The 20,006-nt window shown below is 31.9% G+C and overlaps 1 protein-coding gene across 2 annotated transcripts in view; it reads right to left on the reverse strand.

Moving 5' to 3' along the window:
* LOC110038885 (5'-3' exoribonuclease 3) overlaps positions 1–20,006 on the reverse strand; it is a 71,825-nt gene that overhangs the window by 23,358 nt on the left and 28,461 nt on the right. For both annotated transcript variants that reach the window (XM_020743804.1, XM_020743803.1), the window contains exons 14-19: positions 11,941–12,011; positions 2,585–2,713; positions 2,444–2,520; positions 2,292–2,332; positions 2,097–2,171; positions 1,860–2,017 (exon numbers count right to left, since the gene is read on the reverse strand). In XM_020743804.1, the coding sequence (XP_020599463.1) occupies positions 1,860–2,017; positions 2,097–2,171; positions 2,292–2,332; positions 2,444–2,520; positions 2,585–2,713; positions 11,941–12,011 (551 nt within the window). The remainder of the gene's footprint in view (positions 1–1,859; positions 2,018–2,096; positions 2,172–2,291; positions 2,333–2,443; positions 2,521–2,584; positions 2,714–11,940; positions 12,012–20,006) is intronic.

Consider the following 20,006-nt stretch of genomic DNA (forward strand, 5'->3'; position numbering starts at 1 on the left):
TTATTAGCTTTATTTACTTTCTTTATTCAGCTTATTTGCTTTATTTATTTTCCTTCATTTCCATATCTATGTATTTCTGAATTAAGTTTTTCCTTTTATGTGGCCTTTGTAATGTATATTTATACACCTCTTTTCTATCAAAGAATTATGCTGCTCTATTATCTAAATTTCACAATATTCATACATAATTCTGCTAAAAAATGCACATGTATGAGAGAAACAATTACCAAAAAAAATGGAAGTGCTGCTCATACCTAAGTATGTTGTAGTGGAAACTTTGTTGGGGCATGGGGACTTACATACATGCCACCCAATTCCTATATATTTACTTCTCTAACACCTAAACATTGCTTTTTACATTTACACCACCCAAATGTTCCACATCAAATAAAATATACCACCATTTTGACTTTTAAAAAGTGATATACAGCATTTTATAGGTAAGGTGGTATTTATGTAAAAATTCAACTTTGGGTGTTAGATATGTAAATACATGAAAATTGAGTGGTATTGATGTAAATCTACAAACTTTCTTTTATTTTCCTGTTTACACGTATTTACATTAAAATATGATACTAGAATTCACATCTAAATAATGGAGAAGTTTATTTAACATATAGTTCATCAACCACATGTAAAATCCTTAATCCAAGTACAAAAAAAAAGCTTCTATTAGTAGGTTTCAAGAGATGAAATTCGTGATCGCCATTTAGTTTTCTCTCTCATAATCAAGAAAAAATATATGGAAATATAATGCCTGGCATCAGCATGCCGCCACAATGGCATGTATTGTGAGTAACATTTTCCAATTATTTTATTTTCATTTTCAAAATCCATACAACTAAGAATAGCAATGTATCTATTTCAGTTTTTTAGTTCAGAAGTCAGCATTCCGTAATATCCTTCGGAATACAGATAACTTGTTCAAGAGAGACGTCTGAAGCACAAGTACAAAATGAATAAAATGCAACCTTTTCATGAATTAATTGACACCTTGCATCAAATAAGTTAGTCGGTTCCTAAACATAAATAACTAATGAAGATTAATACATCCAAAGAAAGCATAAAAATCTAACAATAATATTTCGGTTGGAAATTATCGAGACTAAAGAAAAAACAAAGACATAAATGTAGTGTTCTTCTCATTTAACGTACACAACAAAAAAACAAAAAACAAAAAAATCAAACCTAATGACATTTCTCCATAATTTTAGTTACAGAATGGACTCATCACATTGTTGAAAACTAAGCCCAAGTACTCTATCACTATCAATCACAATCCACATACTTTATTTAAGACAACAGTCACATTAATGATGGACTTTTAGTTTGATTACACCACAAATTCATACTTCAATCAAATTTTACAAGGAAAATGCACAAGACGTCAGAAACTAGTGAGCGTTTAAATCCCACCAAAAAGATTTATTTAATCTTTCAAAAGTTAATATTATCATACATCCATAATTTATAGCGGCATTTACATACACACCACCCAATTCCTATGTATTCACATATCTAACATCTAAGGTTTGCTTTATTACATTAATACCACTCGAATCTTTCATATAAGATCAAAAATATAACCATTTCAACTTTCAAAAAGTGAAATACACCTTTTCAATGCAAAGGTAAAGTGGTATGTCCGTAACAATTAAAGTTTAGGTGTTAGATGTAATATACTAAGGAATTGATTGGTATGCAAGTAAATATTCCTAATTTGTAAAGATACCATCCCGTGAAGATGCCAGAATTGCAAAAGGCGGACAAAAGCATATATTTGTTAAAACAACTGGCTAATGAAAATCAACAGGAGAAAAAGCTCATAAATTGAGTATATTGTGCATCATAATACATGCCTGGCAACAGGATCAATTTTTTCTTTTATTTCAGCTTTTTCTTTTTCTGACAATTGTCCATGTTGATTGCTAAGAGAGAACATATATGGAGAGAGAGGATGTGACACATTAACAAAAAGCATTTCAAACATCACACTATTCCGCCGAATTTCTTCCTTCTGTATGGAAGCAAATTAAGATTTGTCACAAAAAGGGCATTTTTTTAGCTGGCCAATGATACAATGTCCAGTTATATACCGTCAAAGTATGTTGTACATTCTTAATTTCAGCAAGCAAGCGATCTTCCTCTATAAAAGGAAGCTTAGCAACACCCTTCAACAAAGAACACCAAGTTAAAATATATATATATATATATATATATATATATATATATCGAGGATTCAATTCAACTACTCTTCAAATAAGCATAAACAAAATTTAAAATTAACAGACCTGCCAAGAATATCTCTTTCCATTCATGTCAACCTCAAAATCTATAAAGATAGAAGTCATAGCGAAAAAGTTCAATCTTATTTGGAAGTAAAAGATTAGAGAAAAAGAACTTATGAAACAAAAAAATTAAAAAAAACAATAAAAACAAAAACCTGTGGGATAGAAATCAATAATGGGTGAGTTTGGATCACTCATCAATCGCCTGTAATGAAATGGTAAAGCATGGGCACTGCAAAAAGCCAAAATTTAGTTTTGCAAAAATTTTGGGATCGTGGTTAATTATTAAAGTGTACCTTGCAGCTGGAAACACTCCCATTAGCTGACTGAATGGCTTGAAAGGAGAGCCAAGTTTGAATTCTATATTCAGTTGACCCAGACCCTTGATATCAGAGGCAAACGGTGCATAGTGGTAGGGGTAGAACCTGAAAAGGTAAAAGCGAAGGACCCAATAGAAGTTAAGACAAAAGAGAAGGTGAACCAAAAAAAATAAACTAAATAACAAAACAGTTCACTTCAAAGGAAACTTTTTTAAGAACCGTATAAAAAATAAAAAAAATAAAAAAAATAAATCTTTTTTAAGAACCTTTAGTTCCCATTAATGCAAACACGAATGCCCATTTTTTTGGCAAACAATCTCGTCTTAGTTCAACCAAATGGACACAAATCTATAAAAAAAAAAAGATATAAATAAACTATAACCTATGTAGAGTCCAAAACCTCCTAATTGTGAGCCTTTTCTACACTCCTTGACATGAGAACTTAATTTCCTAGGAATTACGGAAAAAGAAACTACAATTTGTTGGTTTTAAAATTCAAACCAACCAAATGAGAAAACATGCCATTTCTTATAACCCAAACCACCAATACAAAAATCTAATGTAGTAAAAAATCATTCTCCTTCCTTTGTCAATCTTTCAGGTGGTGATTTATATATCTCAATCGGTTGTGAGAGTTAAAAACTCTTTTATCTTGTATATTTTATTTGATTAGTGCATTTCGTCTTTATTCTGGTATTTTTTTTTCCTGTCTCAAATTGCCTTCTTGACTGTGCTTGTTGAGTTTTCACCAACCCCCTTCTCCAGTATCAATTGCTACAGAACTAGCCTAACCCCAACTCCATCCTAGAGATACCAAAATCCACCCAAGCCTAAACCCACCAAAATATAACCAATTCTTGATTTAGCCCCAATTCTCCCTTGCTGATTTTTAAAATCAGCAAACATTAAATCAGCCACATACAATCTCTTTCACATTCCAAACGTAAACACACCAAACCATAGCCAAATCTCCACCTAACCCTAATTCCTCCCTGCTTATTTTCAAAATCAGCAAATCTAAATAAAATTTTTGCACCTTAAATACATCTCATACATCCTCTTTCAACTCCAAAACCTAAGCCCTAGCTATGCCACCGAGGAGACAAAGTGTCACGAGTTGAAGCCCTCTAATCCCGGGACGTTATAGCAGCTCTGTCACCTTCAACGTGGTTGATCTAACACCTTATTATGAGAAGTCAAAACTTCAACATATGAGATCGAAGCTCTACCAACCCCGGTAGATTGATGTGGGGCGGGGAGGAAACCCCAAACTAACTCAGTCTAAGTGCGGGAGGATCAATCGACCATCTCTCTAGGGCCAAGGTTGTTACACACTCCTAATAATTGCAAGGGTATTTTTGTCTGTTTGTTTTTTATTAGGTTTAGATCCTTTGTTGAATATAAAGATGTAGTCTTTTACAGTATTATGGATGTTCATTTTATTTTTGTGAGGGTTTGTGCTCCCTTTGTGGTTCCCAGATGAGTATGAGTTTGTATATACAAGGATAGTGGCAACTCTATCCATCTGTTGTTGGTCATGACATCTCGGGTCTCCTTTCTTCATCAATCCTTCGAGTGGTGATTTATGTATCTCCATCGGTGCAGAGAGTAAGAAACACTAGCATCTTGTATCCTTTATTTGATTAATACATGTCATTCGATTTGCTTTCTTGGTTGTTCTTGTTGAATTCTCTTCAACCCACTTCTCCGGTATCAAAAGTTACATGTTAAACGCAATAAAAATTAGCACAAAAGCTCACTTTTGTACCTAATTAACAATTTCTTCTTTCTAGTTATATTACTCGACATAGACAAGTAATTCAAAAAAAAACATGAATCCATTACAACAACAACAAAGTTTTATCCCACTAAGTGTGGTCGGCCACATGAATCCTTTTTCTCCATTGTGACCTATTTAGTGTCATATTTTCATTTAATTCTAATAGATTAAGATCATTTTTATACAATATGCCCAAGTCTTTTTAGATTTACCTCTGCATTTCTTAACATAAGTCACATCTAAAACATATATTCTCCTAACTGGATCATCATATGGTGGACGTTTAATGTGACCAAACCATCTAAGACAACTCTCTAATTTTGTCCGCCACTGGAGCAACACCAACCCTTTCACGGATAAATTCGTTTTGCATTTTGTCATCAAGTGTCAAGTCATTCATCCACCTAAGCATTATCATTTCAATAACACTTTATTTTATGCTTCTCTTTTAAAAGCAAACATTTTGCTCCATATAACATTATAGGACTCACCACCAATCTTATAATTTTTTTCCTTCAAGTCTATAAGTGGCACTTTTCCAGCACACAATAAGTCTGTTGCATTCCTCCACTTCAACCAACCAACCTGAATTCTACTACTAACATCCCTATCTATATCACTATCACTTTGAACAATAAACCCGATATAACTAAAATGTTCACATTTTTTAATAATTTGATTGCCCATAGTTACAACTCCGTCGCTGGAGCAACCACTACTAAAAATTACATTCCATGTATTCAGTCTTAGATTTACTTAAACGAAAGCTTTTAGACTCCAATGCAGACCTCCATAATTCAAGTTTTTTTCCTGAACTTTTTCTATAGTCTTATCCACAAAAAGGATATCATCAAAGAAAAGCATACACAATGGTACATCCTCCTGTAAATATCCAGTAAGTGATTCATAACTAAAGCTAAAAGATATGGGCTTAAAGCCGATTCCAAATGTAATCCAACTAAAATAGCAAAATACTTGGTCAATCCTCCTACTGTTCGAACACAAGTAACCGTTCTAGTACATATATCTTTAAGTACCTGAATATAAACCATATCAAAGCCTTCCTTTTCTAAAACCCTCCAAAGCACTTCTCTTGAAACATTATAGTAAGCTTCTTCTAAATCAATAAAAATCATATGTATATCATTGTTACTCCTCTTGTGCTTCTTCATCAAACCTCTCAATAGATATACAACTTTCATAGAAAACTTACCCGGCCTTCCATAGTAGACTAGCCCGACAAAAAAATAATTATAATTAAAGTGTTCAAACGAATTCAACAAGATGATATAAACTAACTTTCAGGTAAATATACTTCTATTTTATACAAGAAAATACATTAAAATTTCATGTGTAAAGGCTCATTTAAGAAAAAGAAACAAAGAAAAAATTAGTTGGTTCTGCCAAATAAGATGGGAGATAAGAGCGAGGTGGTCGTGCGAGCAAACTAAAAAAGAAGGGTGATGGAAGGTGTGTGTAGTTGATTAAATAGAGAGAGGTGGGGGAACGATACATAGTGAATGAGAGAGGAGGGGGGGAGGGGGAGGGGGGAGCAAGTTAAGCAGGACCAAGCAGCTCAATTCAATGGCACAATCGTGTGTGGACTCGACTAATCATGTGCGAGCACAAGACAAGAACTAGCCTCAAGGATAGGTCTTCTGTTCAAACATTCATCAAGTTAAATTTTCACCAAATTTTTAATATGTAGATCAATAAAAGGCCTAATAGAGAAATGGGAATGAATTGAAATAAAATATGAAGTAAAAAATATTTGAGGCATTTTAAGAAGTCAGAAACAAAGTGTTATAAGTACATTTGATATTGAGAAGTTGAAGGTATAATCATAAAATCATGTTATCATTAAAATTATAAATTAAATACTATAAGGATTGATTTAGTTATAAATCAAATACTAAAAAATGATCTTAATTTATTAGAACTAGATGAAAATATGACACTAAATAGGACGCAATGGAGAAAAAGGACTGATGTAGCCGACCCCACGTAGTGGGATTAAGACTTTGTTATTGTTGTTGAGCGATTGATTTAGTTAATTAAATGATAGAAATAAAGAACAGTACATACAAAAATATACATATACATATAAATACACATATATGTATAACTATATATACACATATATGTATAACTATATATATATATATATATATATATATATATATATATATATATATATATATATGGACAAAGCGAGAGAAATTGATGATATTTAAAGATATTTATAATTAATAAAAATTTAAGAAAATAGTTGTAGTAATTTATCAAACATTGAATTAATGATTAGCAAATATAAATTATGATTTATGAACTACAAATATAGCAGAAATTAACTAAATGTGACTCATATTACATAAATAGAGCAAAGTAAATAAAAAAAAATTAAGGGACATCTATATATACCACCCAATTCCCATGCATTTACATATGAAACACCTAAACTTTAGTCTTCACATTTATACCACCTAAAAATTTTTCTATGACATCAAAAATACCACTAGTATAACTTTCAAAAAGTGAAACACACCTTTTTTTATACATAGCTAAGGTGGCATATATATGTAAAAATTGTAGGTGTTAGATATGTAAATACATGGAACTTAAGTCGTATGTATGTAAATCTTCCAAATAAGTAATGCTTAAGTTCTTGATATTTGACAAAAGATTTGTAAGGTTAATAAGCTAATTAAAATAATATAAAAAAAGTCAAAATGATTCCCCACCATTTAGATGAACCTAAAATCGTTTCAGACTACGTAAAAGGACAATTTAGTCCCCATGATATTTAAATAAAAACCAAAATGATCATTTGACGGAAATGCTTTAATCCCCATTTAAAGATTAAAGAGTCTATGTACATTTAAGTCTTTATTTAAATAGTGTTATATTATATAGTATGGGACCATTTTGTTGCATGCAAATAGTTGAGGGACCTTTCTTCTCTTTTTTCTAAAATAATATGTTAAAATCAAAAAATAAGATCAATAAAAAAATAATTAAATAATATGATTAAATTGTAATAAAACAAAGGTATAAATTAATTAATCTGAATGTTTTCACCATTACTGTATGTATAAAATTTAAGGAGAGGAAGCTCGAGGAGTAAAAAAGATAAAATTCAAATCTATTAAAGTTCAGGTACATTTCCTTTATTTCTAACTCAGTTGCACTAGATAAATATATTTATAATTTAATTTACACATATGGTGATATAATGCTTTATAATAAGAACATTTTTCAGATAGTGTCTAATAATTTAACGTTCTCATAATTGATATGTTGTTGTTTCAATTGAAATGTCTTCATATTATTTCAAGAAGGTTTACTCTAAACGATACATCATTTCCTCATAAAAATATAATACGCTAAAAGAAAAATATAAAATGATGCATAGAAGAGTAATTGCATATGCATGATGATAGATCAAGTTCATCTTCTTATAATATTAACTAAAGACACTAATATGCCCTTGCATTGATGGATTACCTTCTAGCTCAAACAATAGTAAAATAAGACCAACACCCTCCTATATCGACAAGGGATATATTGATCGAAGGTGAATTGATACATTTCACCTTAGACAATAGTGAACTTTTCATAAACTTTGATATGCCTACTAAAAATGTATATGTCAAAAGTGATTTATATTATGTATAGATGATACTTTTTAAAATAGATGTATGTATATATATATATATATGAAAAATCCAAATGCTGATTTTATTGAAATAGAAAAGATACATAAGGGTTGTATGAGAGGGCCCAATAGAAACACCCTACCCATACGATACCAAGTACAGTACTACCCCAACAAAAAGATACAGATAGACTCAAAAAATTTAAAACATGCAGGTAGGGATGAGCCAATTTAGTCCTGCCTCTTCCTCTAGTTTTAGGAGTGGAGCCAGATAACAAACTTTGAAGTGTCTGTGTCATTACCAGGAGTAACCAAAGTATTATCCATTAAGTTTCCAAGTTGGAGTGTGCCCCCAGCCTTCTTCTTCTGCCGAGAAGTGTAAACCTGTCATTCTTCATCTGAAGACTGGCTCATGTGATCCTCGGTCTAATTATATATTAGAATAACAATAGAAGGAAAGACAGTCATTACTATAGCGATAGGTTTTAGTATATGTGAAGTGTGAATTGTCACCTTTGCACCGGTTGCTTTCTGAATTGTCCAGCCTCTTCCTCTAGTTTTAGGAGCGGAGTCAGATAACAAACTTTGAAGTGTCGTGTCATTGTCAGGAGTAACAAAAATATTATCCATTAAGTTTCCAAGTTGGAGTGTGCCCGAGCCCTCTTCAGCCGAGAAGTGCAAACCTGTCATTCTTTATCTGAAGACTGGCTCATGTGATCATCGATCTGATTAGATATTAGAACCGAAGTAGAAGGAAAGACAGTCGTTGTCACAGCGATAAGTTCCAGTGTATGTGAAGTGTGAATCGTCACATCTGCACCTGATGCTTTCTGAATAGGAGTTGCGAGGCTATCCTGACTTTCGATCCGAACATTATCCCTAATAGTATGGTCAGGAGAAGGGTTCCCAGGGGCAGAAACCATTTCCTGTCTTGTGGTAATTTCCTCCTCAGGTTGGCTGTCATCAGGTTTGCTGGGAGCGCGTTCAGGCACGTGCGGTGCACTAACAACATGTTCCTGCTTTTAACTATTGGCTCTCAACTATGGGTGCAATCTAAAACAGTTCTCTTACGGGTGTCCAAACATCTTGCAGTGCTTGCAGTAGTAAGGTTTTTATTCCATAATGACTTTTTGTCAATAACCATTGTGAGCAGAGTCAAGTCATACTTCTTCTACATCTGGTAGTGTAATATCCATTTCAATCAAAATGCTTACAATAAAGGGTCTTGAGAAATGAACTATAGGTGTGTCTACCTGCAAAAGTTTTTCAAGGATAATCTCAATTGCATATAAGATACGTAGGTCAAAGAATTGAAGCTTGAGTTCAGGTAATGAGAACCAGATAGGCGCAATTGAGGGTTCTTGAATGGGATCAAAATCAGGGGTTCATATGAGCAATTTCCACATGATTTCCCTCGATTGTGATGAATTTTTTTGAGAAAATCCTTGAGTAATCTTCTTTTATGGTCAGCTGTATCATAACATGTCTTCCGTCGAAAAGATCCACCTGTCAAGCCCCAACTAGTTTGAAAATCTTCAAAAACCTTCCTGATAATCTTCATCTTAGGGCGACCTAAATGGAACTTTCTAACTAGTAAAAAATTTATATTTTCCTGCACAAGTTGAAATTTCAGCGTCAGAAAAGAATAGTGTTGGTTTGTCAGTCTTTTTCTCTACTTTTTTTATGAAATTGCAATCTTCATGTCCTGCAACAGAATCATGATACATCTGCGAGAACATCGGACTATCTGCAAAGTGGAAAAGGGAGCTGCATTTGTGAACCAATGTATCATCAGAGAGTTTGGAGAGATTATCGCTAGCGAGGGCGGCAGCGTAGGAAAGCCATGAGGCCATTACAGCTGGCGCAGCTTGCCGACTGTCGCCGACGAACGGGAAACAGGTTCGAGCAGACGCGAACACGTCGCCATCAAATAGAAACCCGAACCGAAGCTGTCGGGCAGGGAAACTGTGCAGACGCGAACGGCTGGACCAGGTAGACATCGTCATCGAAATCGAAGGCGCAGATGTGAACGCGTCGTCGTCGAAACTGAGAAACGCAGACGAACCGCCGGCGTTGAAGAAGGACGCGAGCGGAAGCGGAAAGTCTACGATAGAGACGGGGTGTCTTTCGAGCGATACAATCAATTACGACGGAAATCGCCATTCAAAACCCTAGCAGAACTCTCGTCCACCATTCGAAACCGTATATCATATCATATATATATATAAACAAAATGAATGTTATGTTAATATAATTTATGATTTTCTTAATCGTTTAAAATAATGAATAACATGCATGTTACTTTTCTCTAATGAATAACATGCATGTTATTTTTCTCTAATTATTATGATTTAGAATTGTAATTAACCTAACATGTTAAACTGATAACTCATATTTTTATTTAATTAATAATTTGATATATTTTTTTTAGAATTGTCATATCTTTGATTAAAAATAAACTTTAAAGATTAGCGACTGATTCGTGGAACTAAATGTCGATATTTTAAAAAAATTTACAAACATTAATTATGATAATGAACTTAGAGTTAATGTTTGTAATTTAAACTCAGTCTAATCATCTATTCCTACCTTGATAATTTAAAGCGTCTAGACGTGTTCAAGACATGATGTCATTTGAATAAAAAAAATATACAAATCATACAAAAAAATAGGACGCAATGGAGAAAAAGGATTCATCTAGCAGACCCCACGTAATATAGGATTAAGGTTTTGTTGTTGTGGTTTTGTTGTTGTTGTTGTTGTTGTTGTATCACATAATCGATGACATTCATTTTTCACATCTATTCATTTAAAACTAAGATTTTAATTATTACCTTCATACTTTATTTCATCAAGCAAACAAATTACATTATTTGTCTTGAAAACAATAAAAACAAGCACTAATGCATGCACATATACACCAAACAAGAACGCTCGCGCAGATATATATATATATATTTATATAGTTGTGTGTGTGCGTGCACTCGCGTGCTAAGGTTCAAGTTTTAAAATAAATTTCTTAGTTTAATAAAAATATGAAATAAAATTACTATATAACTTGAAAATATTATAAATATTTCAAAAATGTATCTTAGATTTTAATTTGTGTGCTTTATACACATGCATTCTTATTTTTTTTAAAAAAGGTGTGGAGTTCAATATACAAACATGATTCAATGACTTCCAAATAATAATTAAAAACGGTGATAAGCATGCCCTTTAAAAAAACAGGTTAAAATTAGGGTCAAATACCAAAATGGTCCCTCGAAAATTCAGATATAACCAATTTGATGCCATAGTTTTTCATTATTTCAATTTACTATTAAGAAATTAATCTCAATTGATTCCTCAGGGACTAAATTGAGATCAACTTATATATTTGAGGGACTAAATTGTGATCATTTTTTTTTCTTCTACATGAGATATCATTTTGGATCAATTTGCAATAGTCGGGGAAATCAAATTTGTGAACTAAAAAACTCTTGAGACTAAACTGGCCACACCTGACTAATCAGCGGATCATTTAGAGATTTAATTCGTTAAAATTACATCTAATTCGCGCCTGCAGGGGGAAAAACTCCATTTCTAATATGCCAAGTCATAAATTGAGAAGCTGAGCAGCAAAATTTATGGCAATTCAATAACCATTCACCAGCATAGAAAGTCAGTGTATAGCGTAAACAATATCCATAAAAATGAGAAGAATAATAGACAACAGAAAAACTCTCACCAAGTGAAGCCACATTATAATGAATTAAATCAAAAAAATACATATCAAACTGTACTTAAAATGGTTCCATTCTTTTCAAGTAAAAATTCTAATCAAGAAAACATAACTCTATAACAGGAAAAAAGTGCAAGAGATATTGTGATGAAAGTAATGAATTTTTTGCATACCATTGCCATGAGCAAACACCTTCGTAATAATAATGCATCACCCAACACAATCCTTCCGTGTACCGTAAAACCTAATGAATTAGAAAAAAAATCCAAAATATCGAAATTATTGCATATAAAATAATTAAAACTAAAGGTTAAACTGGAACAAATACATAGACTTCCAGATAATGTAGAACCAAAAGCCGAATACTAATAATAGAAAAAGCATTATGGTTACGCATGCAACCTCCTGAGAAGCTATTTCATGCTCATTTAAAAATTTAAAAAAACAATAAAAAAAATCCTCCAAGGAACAAGAAGGAAAATGGAATAGAAGTGAAGTGAGCTAGACTTGTGTTCAAACTAGAATGCAATTAGCACTGGCAAATTGCAAAGTTCTAAGCTCATCTTATTATAAAAGATGAATTGAAAAAATGTTATCCAATTAAACTAATATACTTTTGACAGAAAAATGACATCTTCCGCTCACTTAGAATGGCCCAGATTGCTTGTTTCCCCTAGAAAAGTAAAATTTGCTTTGGCTTTGGCTTGATGGCCACATTTTTATGTAGCAAGTTACTCCTAATACAGAAATAAGAAAGTAACATTTCAAATGCAGCAAGCTCTACTAATGTAATAATAATAATAATACTATATGTGGTTTCATAGACCTACTTGTAAGGGGTAAATCAGCAAATCTCAAATAAGAGTGAAATTTGTATTGACATCAATGCAAGAAAAAAAATCAATTATTTCAAGTTTATTTTTTCAATAACTCCCAGTGAAGAGGGTCATCTGCTGACATCAAATCTCCCAGGATCAATAGCCTAGAGGATACTGTACCAATAATAAAAACAAAAATATTACTCAAAACGCAGACCTTCCTTCAATTGAGAGGTTCTTAATTTGCACTAAGTACATGGTACCTAAATCCAGTGGTATTAACACATTAGATCTTTTAATGCTATTTTGTTCATCATCATTCTACATTGTTGCCCTTTAAAAAGCCTCCAAGTAGAACCGATTAGGACAGGATTGGATCTAACTCATACTGATATCCAAACGACCACTATGAGATGCAGTGATCAAGGGAAATCTCATGGTGAGTCCGAGGCCATTTCCCTGCACCCTCAGCTTAGAAGATCAAAAAAATCTACTGTAGCACAGATTCGCCTAATGTCAACCCCAATCAAGTCTAGGTCCTAAGTTTGTCATAATATGCAAAATGTAATAAATATAACTGAAAATTGAGAAGATTAACGAGCTGCTTCTAACTTTTAGTGAATCACCAATACTCCCTCAAAAGGAACATGTAAATTCCTAAAATCGTGCCATTAAGGATTCTGCTTAGGAGGTCTTCATTAAAGGATAGGCCTTTATAATGAACAAGAATTTTAAATTGAAAAACCCACCTTAATAGGCCTTCACGAAATAAACAGAGAACTTGGGATGTTTTTATTCTCACACTGCTTTGGAGGGAGTTTCTCTCCCTATGAAAGAAGGGATAAAGCCTTCTCAATGAGCAATCCATAAAAGAAATCACTATAAAATCAAATTACAGATAAATGGGTAAAAACTCACCAATTACAGCAAAAATCATCAGCAAAAGAATGGCAAAACAATTTAAATCAAACGCCACATTCTCTCATTTTCAAGCACTCATATGACTTTCTTTTACCTAAGAATGCTCTATATCCAGAATCAATCTGAAGTCCAAAATCTCATGCCAAACCCAATTGAATTTGGTATCAAGGGAACAACAAATGAAAATTCAACTAAATTTATATAAAGCATGAAAAATTCATGAAATTTGCCAAACCATTCTTAGACGATTACCTCTTTTGAAATTATGAACCAAAATAAATCAATTTCAATATTTTAATTTTCCAAGAAAAAATATTCAAAATTGAAAAAATTTGTACTAGTTTTTATTCTAATAAATTGCAAGAAATCAATAATCTTTTGAAATTTTTTTGGTGAACTACATTCATTGAGCCTACACGCGAAAAAATTTCAAAGTAAAAAACTCTAATAATTCAGGCTCAGTTTGGGGCAGCTGCAGCTTATTGAATAATCTGCTGATAAACTAGGTGTGGTGGCTATTACAAATTTTTATTTTTTTTGAAAAAACCAGACAACTGCCAAAAAGCTGTCACCACACCTATAGGTGTGAAAACGTTATTTTCAGCGTTTTGAAAACGCATAAGCTACCAAAACGTAATTTACCCAAACAGACAAGACCTCACCAAATAAGCCGCCCCAAACGGGCTTATTAATCACACCGTTTGCATCTTTTAGGACAAATTTTCAACTTCAAAAAAATTATGTTTTAAATTGAAAAATCCAAAATTTAGTGGGGAGTCTGCCTTACCTCAAACTACCTATAATAAAGTTCTTAATCAAAAATATTAACTTGCCAAATTTTGAACATTTTAAAAATTAACAAAATGTTCACGCCCCCATTTTTCACTCAAATTGTAAAAATAAAGAAATTCAATCCCTAAGTCACCATAAGACATTAAAAATAGATGCATCTACAATGAAACAAACCCAGAATTTCCAAACCTTGATCCTTCAAAGTAAGGTTAAACTATCTCTTCTCTGGGATAAGGAGAAAATATAACCACTAAAAAACCCAAATTCCTAACTCTTTCGAAGTGTGGTTTAATTATCCATCTAGGACAAAGTTTAATCCAATCTCTCCATTCATAAGTCAAAAGCCCCAAAAGATGCAAAAATCCACTTCCTCCAAGATGTTTGGAATGAGATCAAAATAACCACGCTATTGAGGAGAAGGCCCTTGAGGCCAAACAACTAAAACTCTTGCTCAACCATTCAAGGGAAAAATAATCCTTTAAGCCAAGGCTTAACTAATTCCCACAACAAATTTAAGAGCTTCGCAGATAACAACCATAGCCAAACAAAGAATATCCACATCTTCTAGGACTGCATCACCATCCCTCTGGGAAGAGAAAAAACTAACATCCCCAAAATACATAAAATCCGAGCTCCAATAAATGAGGCTAAATTATCCTTAGGAGAAACTAATCCTGATTCAAAAACAAAAATATCCAATAATCTAACACCTCCAAGATACTTCGCTTTTATTAACCAAACCTATTTTATTTATATTTCTTACGCACGCACGCACGCAAGGATCATAAAAGACTACTGCTTGCAGGTTCGATCGCGAAGAGCTCGAAGGCTCTCCCCCTCAGTTTCAGCAAGCTCGATGTCTCCCTTCGAGGCAACCCTCTCAAACCCTAAGTGCTCTCGGCGTCTACCTCTTGTCGTTGAACCCTAGCCAAAGTCGAAGGCCTCCTATAATTGAAACCTTAGCCAATGTCAAAGCCCTCCTGTAGTTGATGGAAGACCGAGTATTTGAAGTGCACTTCAAACAATAGGTTGAAGTTGAAGAAGATGCTCGGCTCCCTTGCACCACTCAAACTTTCAAGCACACTGCTTTTTGCGCTCCTTTGAACACCAGATTGAAACCGAAGATTTATTTCCTTTTGAGTGAACCGAACCGACTCACTTTAGTGCTTCGAAGTGCGCTTCACTTGCATTGTGAGTGATTCATTCGCTTATACCAAGTGTCACGCACATCGTTTTTCTTTGCATGTGGAGCGCACTCAAATCATGCTTTTTAAAAACCCTGTATGAAACAATTTTAGGTAAAACTAATTCCCTATTAAAAGCAACACCATAGATAAAAATATATAAAAATCCTATAAAATGAGGTCTACTCTAATTGATCTCTCGTTTCAATGTTGATGAGTTCGACACAATCAAAGTCCCTTAGTCATAATATTTCCCACAAAACAAGCATGTGAAATCATAACGTAACAACCCTCTTTAAACCATTCAAATTGAGTTTTAACATCTCCCCAATCAAATGTAGCCCAAATATTTTAACACTAAAAATGGAGCCTAAATTCAAATCCCAACTGATCACCGTCCTAACTTAAATTGCCAGTTCAAAAATCTCCCCAATCAAATGTAGTCCAAATGTTCTACCACTAAAAGTGGAACATAAATTCAAATACCGAGTGATTACACTCCTAACTTAAATTGCTAAACCAATCAAACCAAATAAAAAATCTATAGTAAAATCATGTTGATCTACTAAACATAAAATCCAAAGTCCAAAGTCAAACTCACAGCCAGCCCAATACTCAATTTCCAAGGAGTCACACCTTGAGCTAACAATCACTTCCTCCGTGATTAAACAAACTAAACTTCCTTTCAGATCAGAATGATAGTAACATCCTAAAAGAAAACCTAAATTTGAGTCAATCAAGCTCAAAGATTTCACAAAAGTTCAGATGTAAATCGATTCTATCCAATAAACACATACTGATGATCAGTTGCAGAGCCAGATATTTTTTCCAGCAAGGGCACAAGTTGATTTTTTCAAAAAAGTTCTCAACCGTTTTCATCCAGTCTAGGGATCTGCGTTAATTTTTTTTGTTAGAACTTGATGTAAAAAAGATAAATACACGACGATTAAAAAAATAAAAATTTGTAACACTTAATCTTTATATTATAAATATGTTGAATGATTACTTCATTATTAGTATCATCTATAATTCTTACTCAATTTAAGTAACATTATAGTGTTATGTAAGAAAACATCAAAGTTTAATTATTAAATATATAAATATAAAAGAATTATGTATAATGTATGTAAATCCTCCAAAATATAATATAGATTTTAAAAACTGTGCATCACAAAATAATTTGAAATTTATCATGGTGGAACATTGAACTTTTAATCCATTCGAAAAAAAGTGCTCCAACTTTTGCTTAAATAGTTTCAAATTTTGAAAAATAAATATTCAGAATTAATTTGATTCAAATGAATGTTTTTTTTTAAATTAAATGTTAAATTTTATTTGAATTAAATAAATATTACCTTTTAAGATAAAAACTATTGTGTTAATAAAGCTTAAAACATATTTTTATTTCAAGTTTTGAAGTTAACAATTTAAGAATAAATGTTTTAAAAATTATTATTTATTTAAATTTAAAATAATTTTTTATGTAAGAAAACAAAATTTAATTTTTTTTTGGAGGGCATGGGCCCTCCCTTGAATGGATAAAGTATGTGTTGATCATAATGATGGCAAATATTACCCAACTTTACCCAATAAGGCTTGCACCCCTAAACGTAATAAATGCTCTCATAAAATTTGTATTCCTCAATGATGAAAGAGAAAACACTAACAGATCACTCTAATCAATTCTAAAGATTCTTTTCTCAATAACCCAAATAACTGAAGACTATCGACCCCTTCCCCAAATTAAATGTCAGAAAAGGTCAAATTAGCAAAAATTAACCAAATCAACCAAAAATACCAGAAATAACCAAATTTTCATAAAAAGGACAGATGCAAAAAATATCAATCACTCTCTGATCAGAGCAAAACTTCAACTGTGTTAGGCTGGCCGCAAAAGCCAAGTTTAAAAAATCCAAGTTTCTAGGCATTCTAAGAAATAATAAATGTAATGACAAATGATAAAAAAAAAAGACTAGCAAGCGCTGATGCATTAGATTTATATAAATACCACATTTCAAAAAGAAAATTCAAAAGAGAGAACCAAAAAACAAATGATACAGTAAATCAAATCTAATTAACTATCAGACATTGAAAGGTAAGAGCAACAGATCACAAGAGAACTAACTAAAGCAAAGCATGAAGCCTTGACCAGCCAATCAAGAAACCGCATGGAAGTAAAAAAAATGCGTAAACGGTACAAAAAGTCAAATGCGCTCAAAACAATTTAGATCCTAATATATAACAACTGGGTATTATCACCACTCAATTACAAGTAAAAAACTGGTAAGCAACAGAATCATCCAAGAAACCTAAGAATGCACAAATTCATGGATGAAAACTCATCAGTGGTTGTCAAATTTTAGGTGTTTAGAAAGAAAACAATTACAACAATACAATCAATCAATAGTAAGGAACAGAAAAAAAAGAACACGCACACAGCCTATAAATCTCAAATTGAGGAAATAAAAAGCTAAGCTACAGGAATATAAAGCAGGAAACTGTTGCAGAAGCAAACAGTGCATAAAAATAATATAAAGTGTATTTATTCAGAATATAGTAGCAGTAATTTAGCACAGTTCAGCTGTTCAAGAAATTGAATCAAAACAGCAAGGTCATGTTTAAGATCACTTTTGTTCGTTGATTTTTTTTTCTTTTTTCAAATATAGGTATTTAAGCTCAATAAAAAAAATGTTTGGCTGCCACATTTACAATAGTTTCTTGTTTCGGAAATAAACTGGGTTGTTATATGAAATTATGAGAACTCAGACAAGGATGTTACCATGGTTTCTTTTTTTGGAAATAAACTGGGTTGTTATATGAAATTATGACAACTCAGACAAGGATGTTACCACAGGGTTTGGAAAGAAGCCTAAGTGGTCGTTTCTATTAAATAGACTAATTGAGCTAATTAGATTTTAACTATATTCTTAGGGAAGAGTCAATGATATGATTAAGATCATTAAAAATTTAATCGTGATTAATTAATGTTATTAGATATGTGGTTAATTTTTTAAGTATTTTTAAGTAATTCATTATTAACTTCTTCTTATTTAAATAACAATAATTATATCAAGTATTATTAATAATTTGTAATTAGTCAGAAAAATTAGCAATTAACTGATTACTTAGGCTTGTTTAAGATTATTTAGTTTATATTAATATTTTATTTGTATATAATTATTGTAATCAATGCTAAACTGCCTAAGTGGTCAATACAATGGCCAGAATAATTAGTTTTAAAGAGGTATTTAGATTGGTTTTAATTAAAGAAATGAAATTAGTAGTGCGTGAGCATGGTTATTAATTTTTTGGATTATTAAGTTGTAATTTACAACTTATCTAAACTAATTAAGGAGAAAGTATTGATTAGGAATCTAATCAAAATCATTACATGATACAGCTGATTAATAAATTAAATAGTATAATAAGCATGGGAAAATTGAGTACTTAACCAGAGTACAATCCAAATTTCCTATGTTTACATATCTTAAACACAAGCAAGGAAAAACAAGTGTCGCCGTGAACTTCAACATGCCACAATCAAATTATTGAGAACTTAATGAAAGCTAAACAACTAAGATCATGATTTTATTGTGCTCTTTGAGATTTAAGTGATTCTATTTTAAATTAAGGTAGTTGGGAATTAACATTGTAAATAGACAAATTTAACTGTTGCTAAAAAATTGCCTGCTAATTAACTATTTAGTAAGATTGAATAAAAATTAATTATGATTTAAATAAAAGTTATTAAAATTTTAGAAGTGCTAAGTAGAGTTTACTTTATGATGTGCGACTAAATGCTAAATAAATTTAAATTTGACTAATTAAATACATATTACTTAATAAAAACATTAATTAGTCTAAGTTAATCATCAATTAGTGATTATTATGGTAAGTTTAATTAACCTGGACTTTAAGAAGTTCAACTAGGATAAATAGCATGTAAATCGAAAAATCATAAATTAAAAATATTTAATTTTGCATATTAAATCGGTATATTTCTTTTCACTTTTGATTGCCAAACAAGTTTTTATCTTTATTTCTGCTAAAAGAACAAAATAAAACGAGAACAAAAGAAATTCAAGCATGAACTAAAAAAATGCAAAGATAATGAATTATCAATTAACATACCGACGGATGTATTTTCCATAAGTTATGCAAGCAAGGTATGAAGAAGACATGATGGTAGAGAGGGCGAAAAGTTTCAAATGAAATGAGAAGAATCTTGAAATCATTTGAGCATAAGAAAATTTAAAGTGTGTGTCTCCATATTCACCTATGAAGAATAAACCATTTTCACGGTATCAAATGTTCAAGGTAACCATAAAATGGCAGCATAAACTTCACCATCAGTTAATAATAAAAATTCTTGCGCTGTTTCAGAATAAGTACGCAAGCAAATAATGTGTAAACAAAGAAACGAAAAAAGGAAGCTGGCAGACGACACATTTTAATAGGATTAAGCTAAGAGAAATATTAGCAAGTTCAATAATCAAAGATAAAAATCATTTGATTCAAGACTTA

Source organism: Phalaenopsis equestris, unplaced genomic scaffold, assembly GCF_001263595.1.
Source record: "Phalaenopsis equestris unplaced genomic scaffold, ASM126359v1 Scaffold234232, whole genome shotgun sequence".
Taxonomy (NCBI): Eukaryota; Viridiplantae; Streptophyta; class Magnoliopsida; order Asparagales; family Orchidaceae; genus Phalaenopsis; species Phalaenopsis equestris.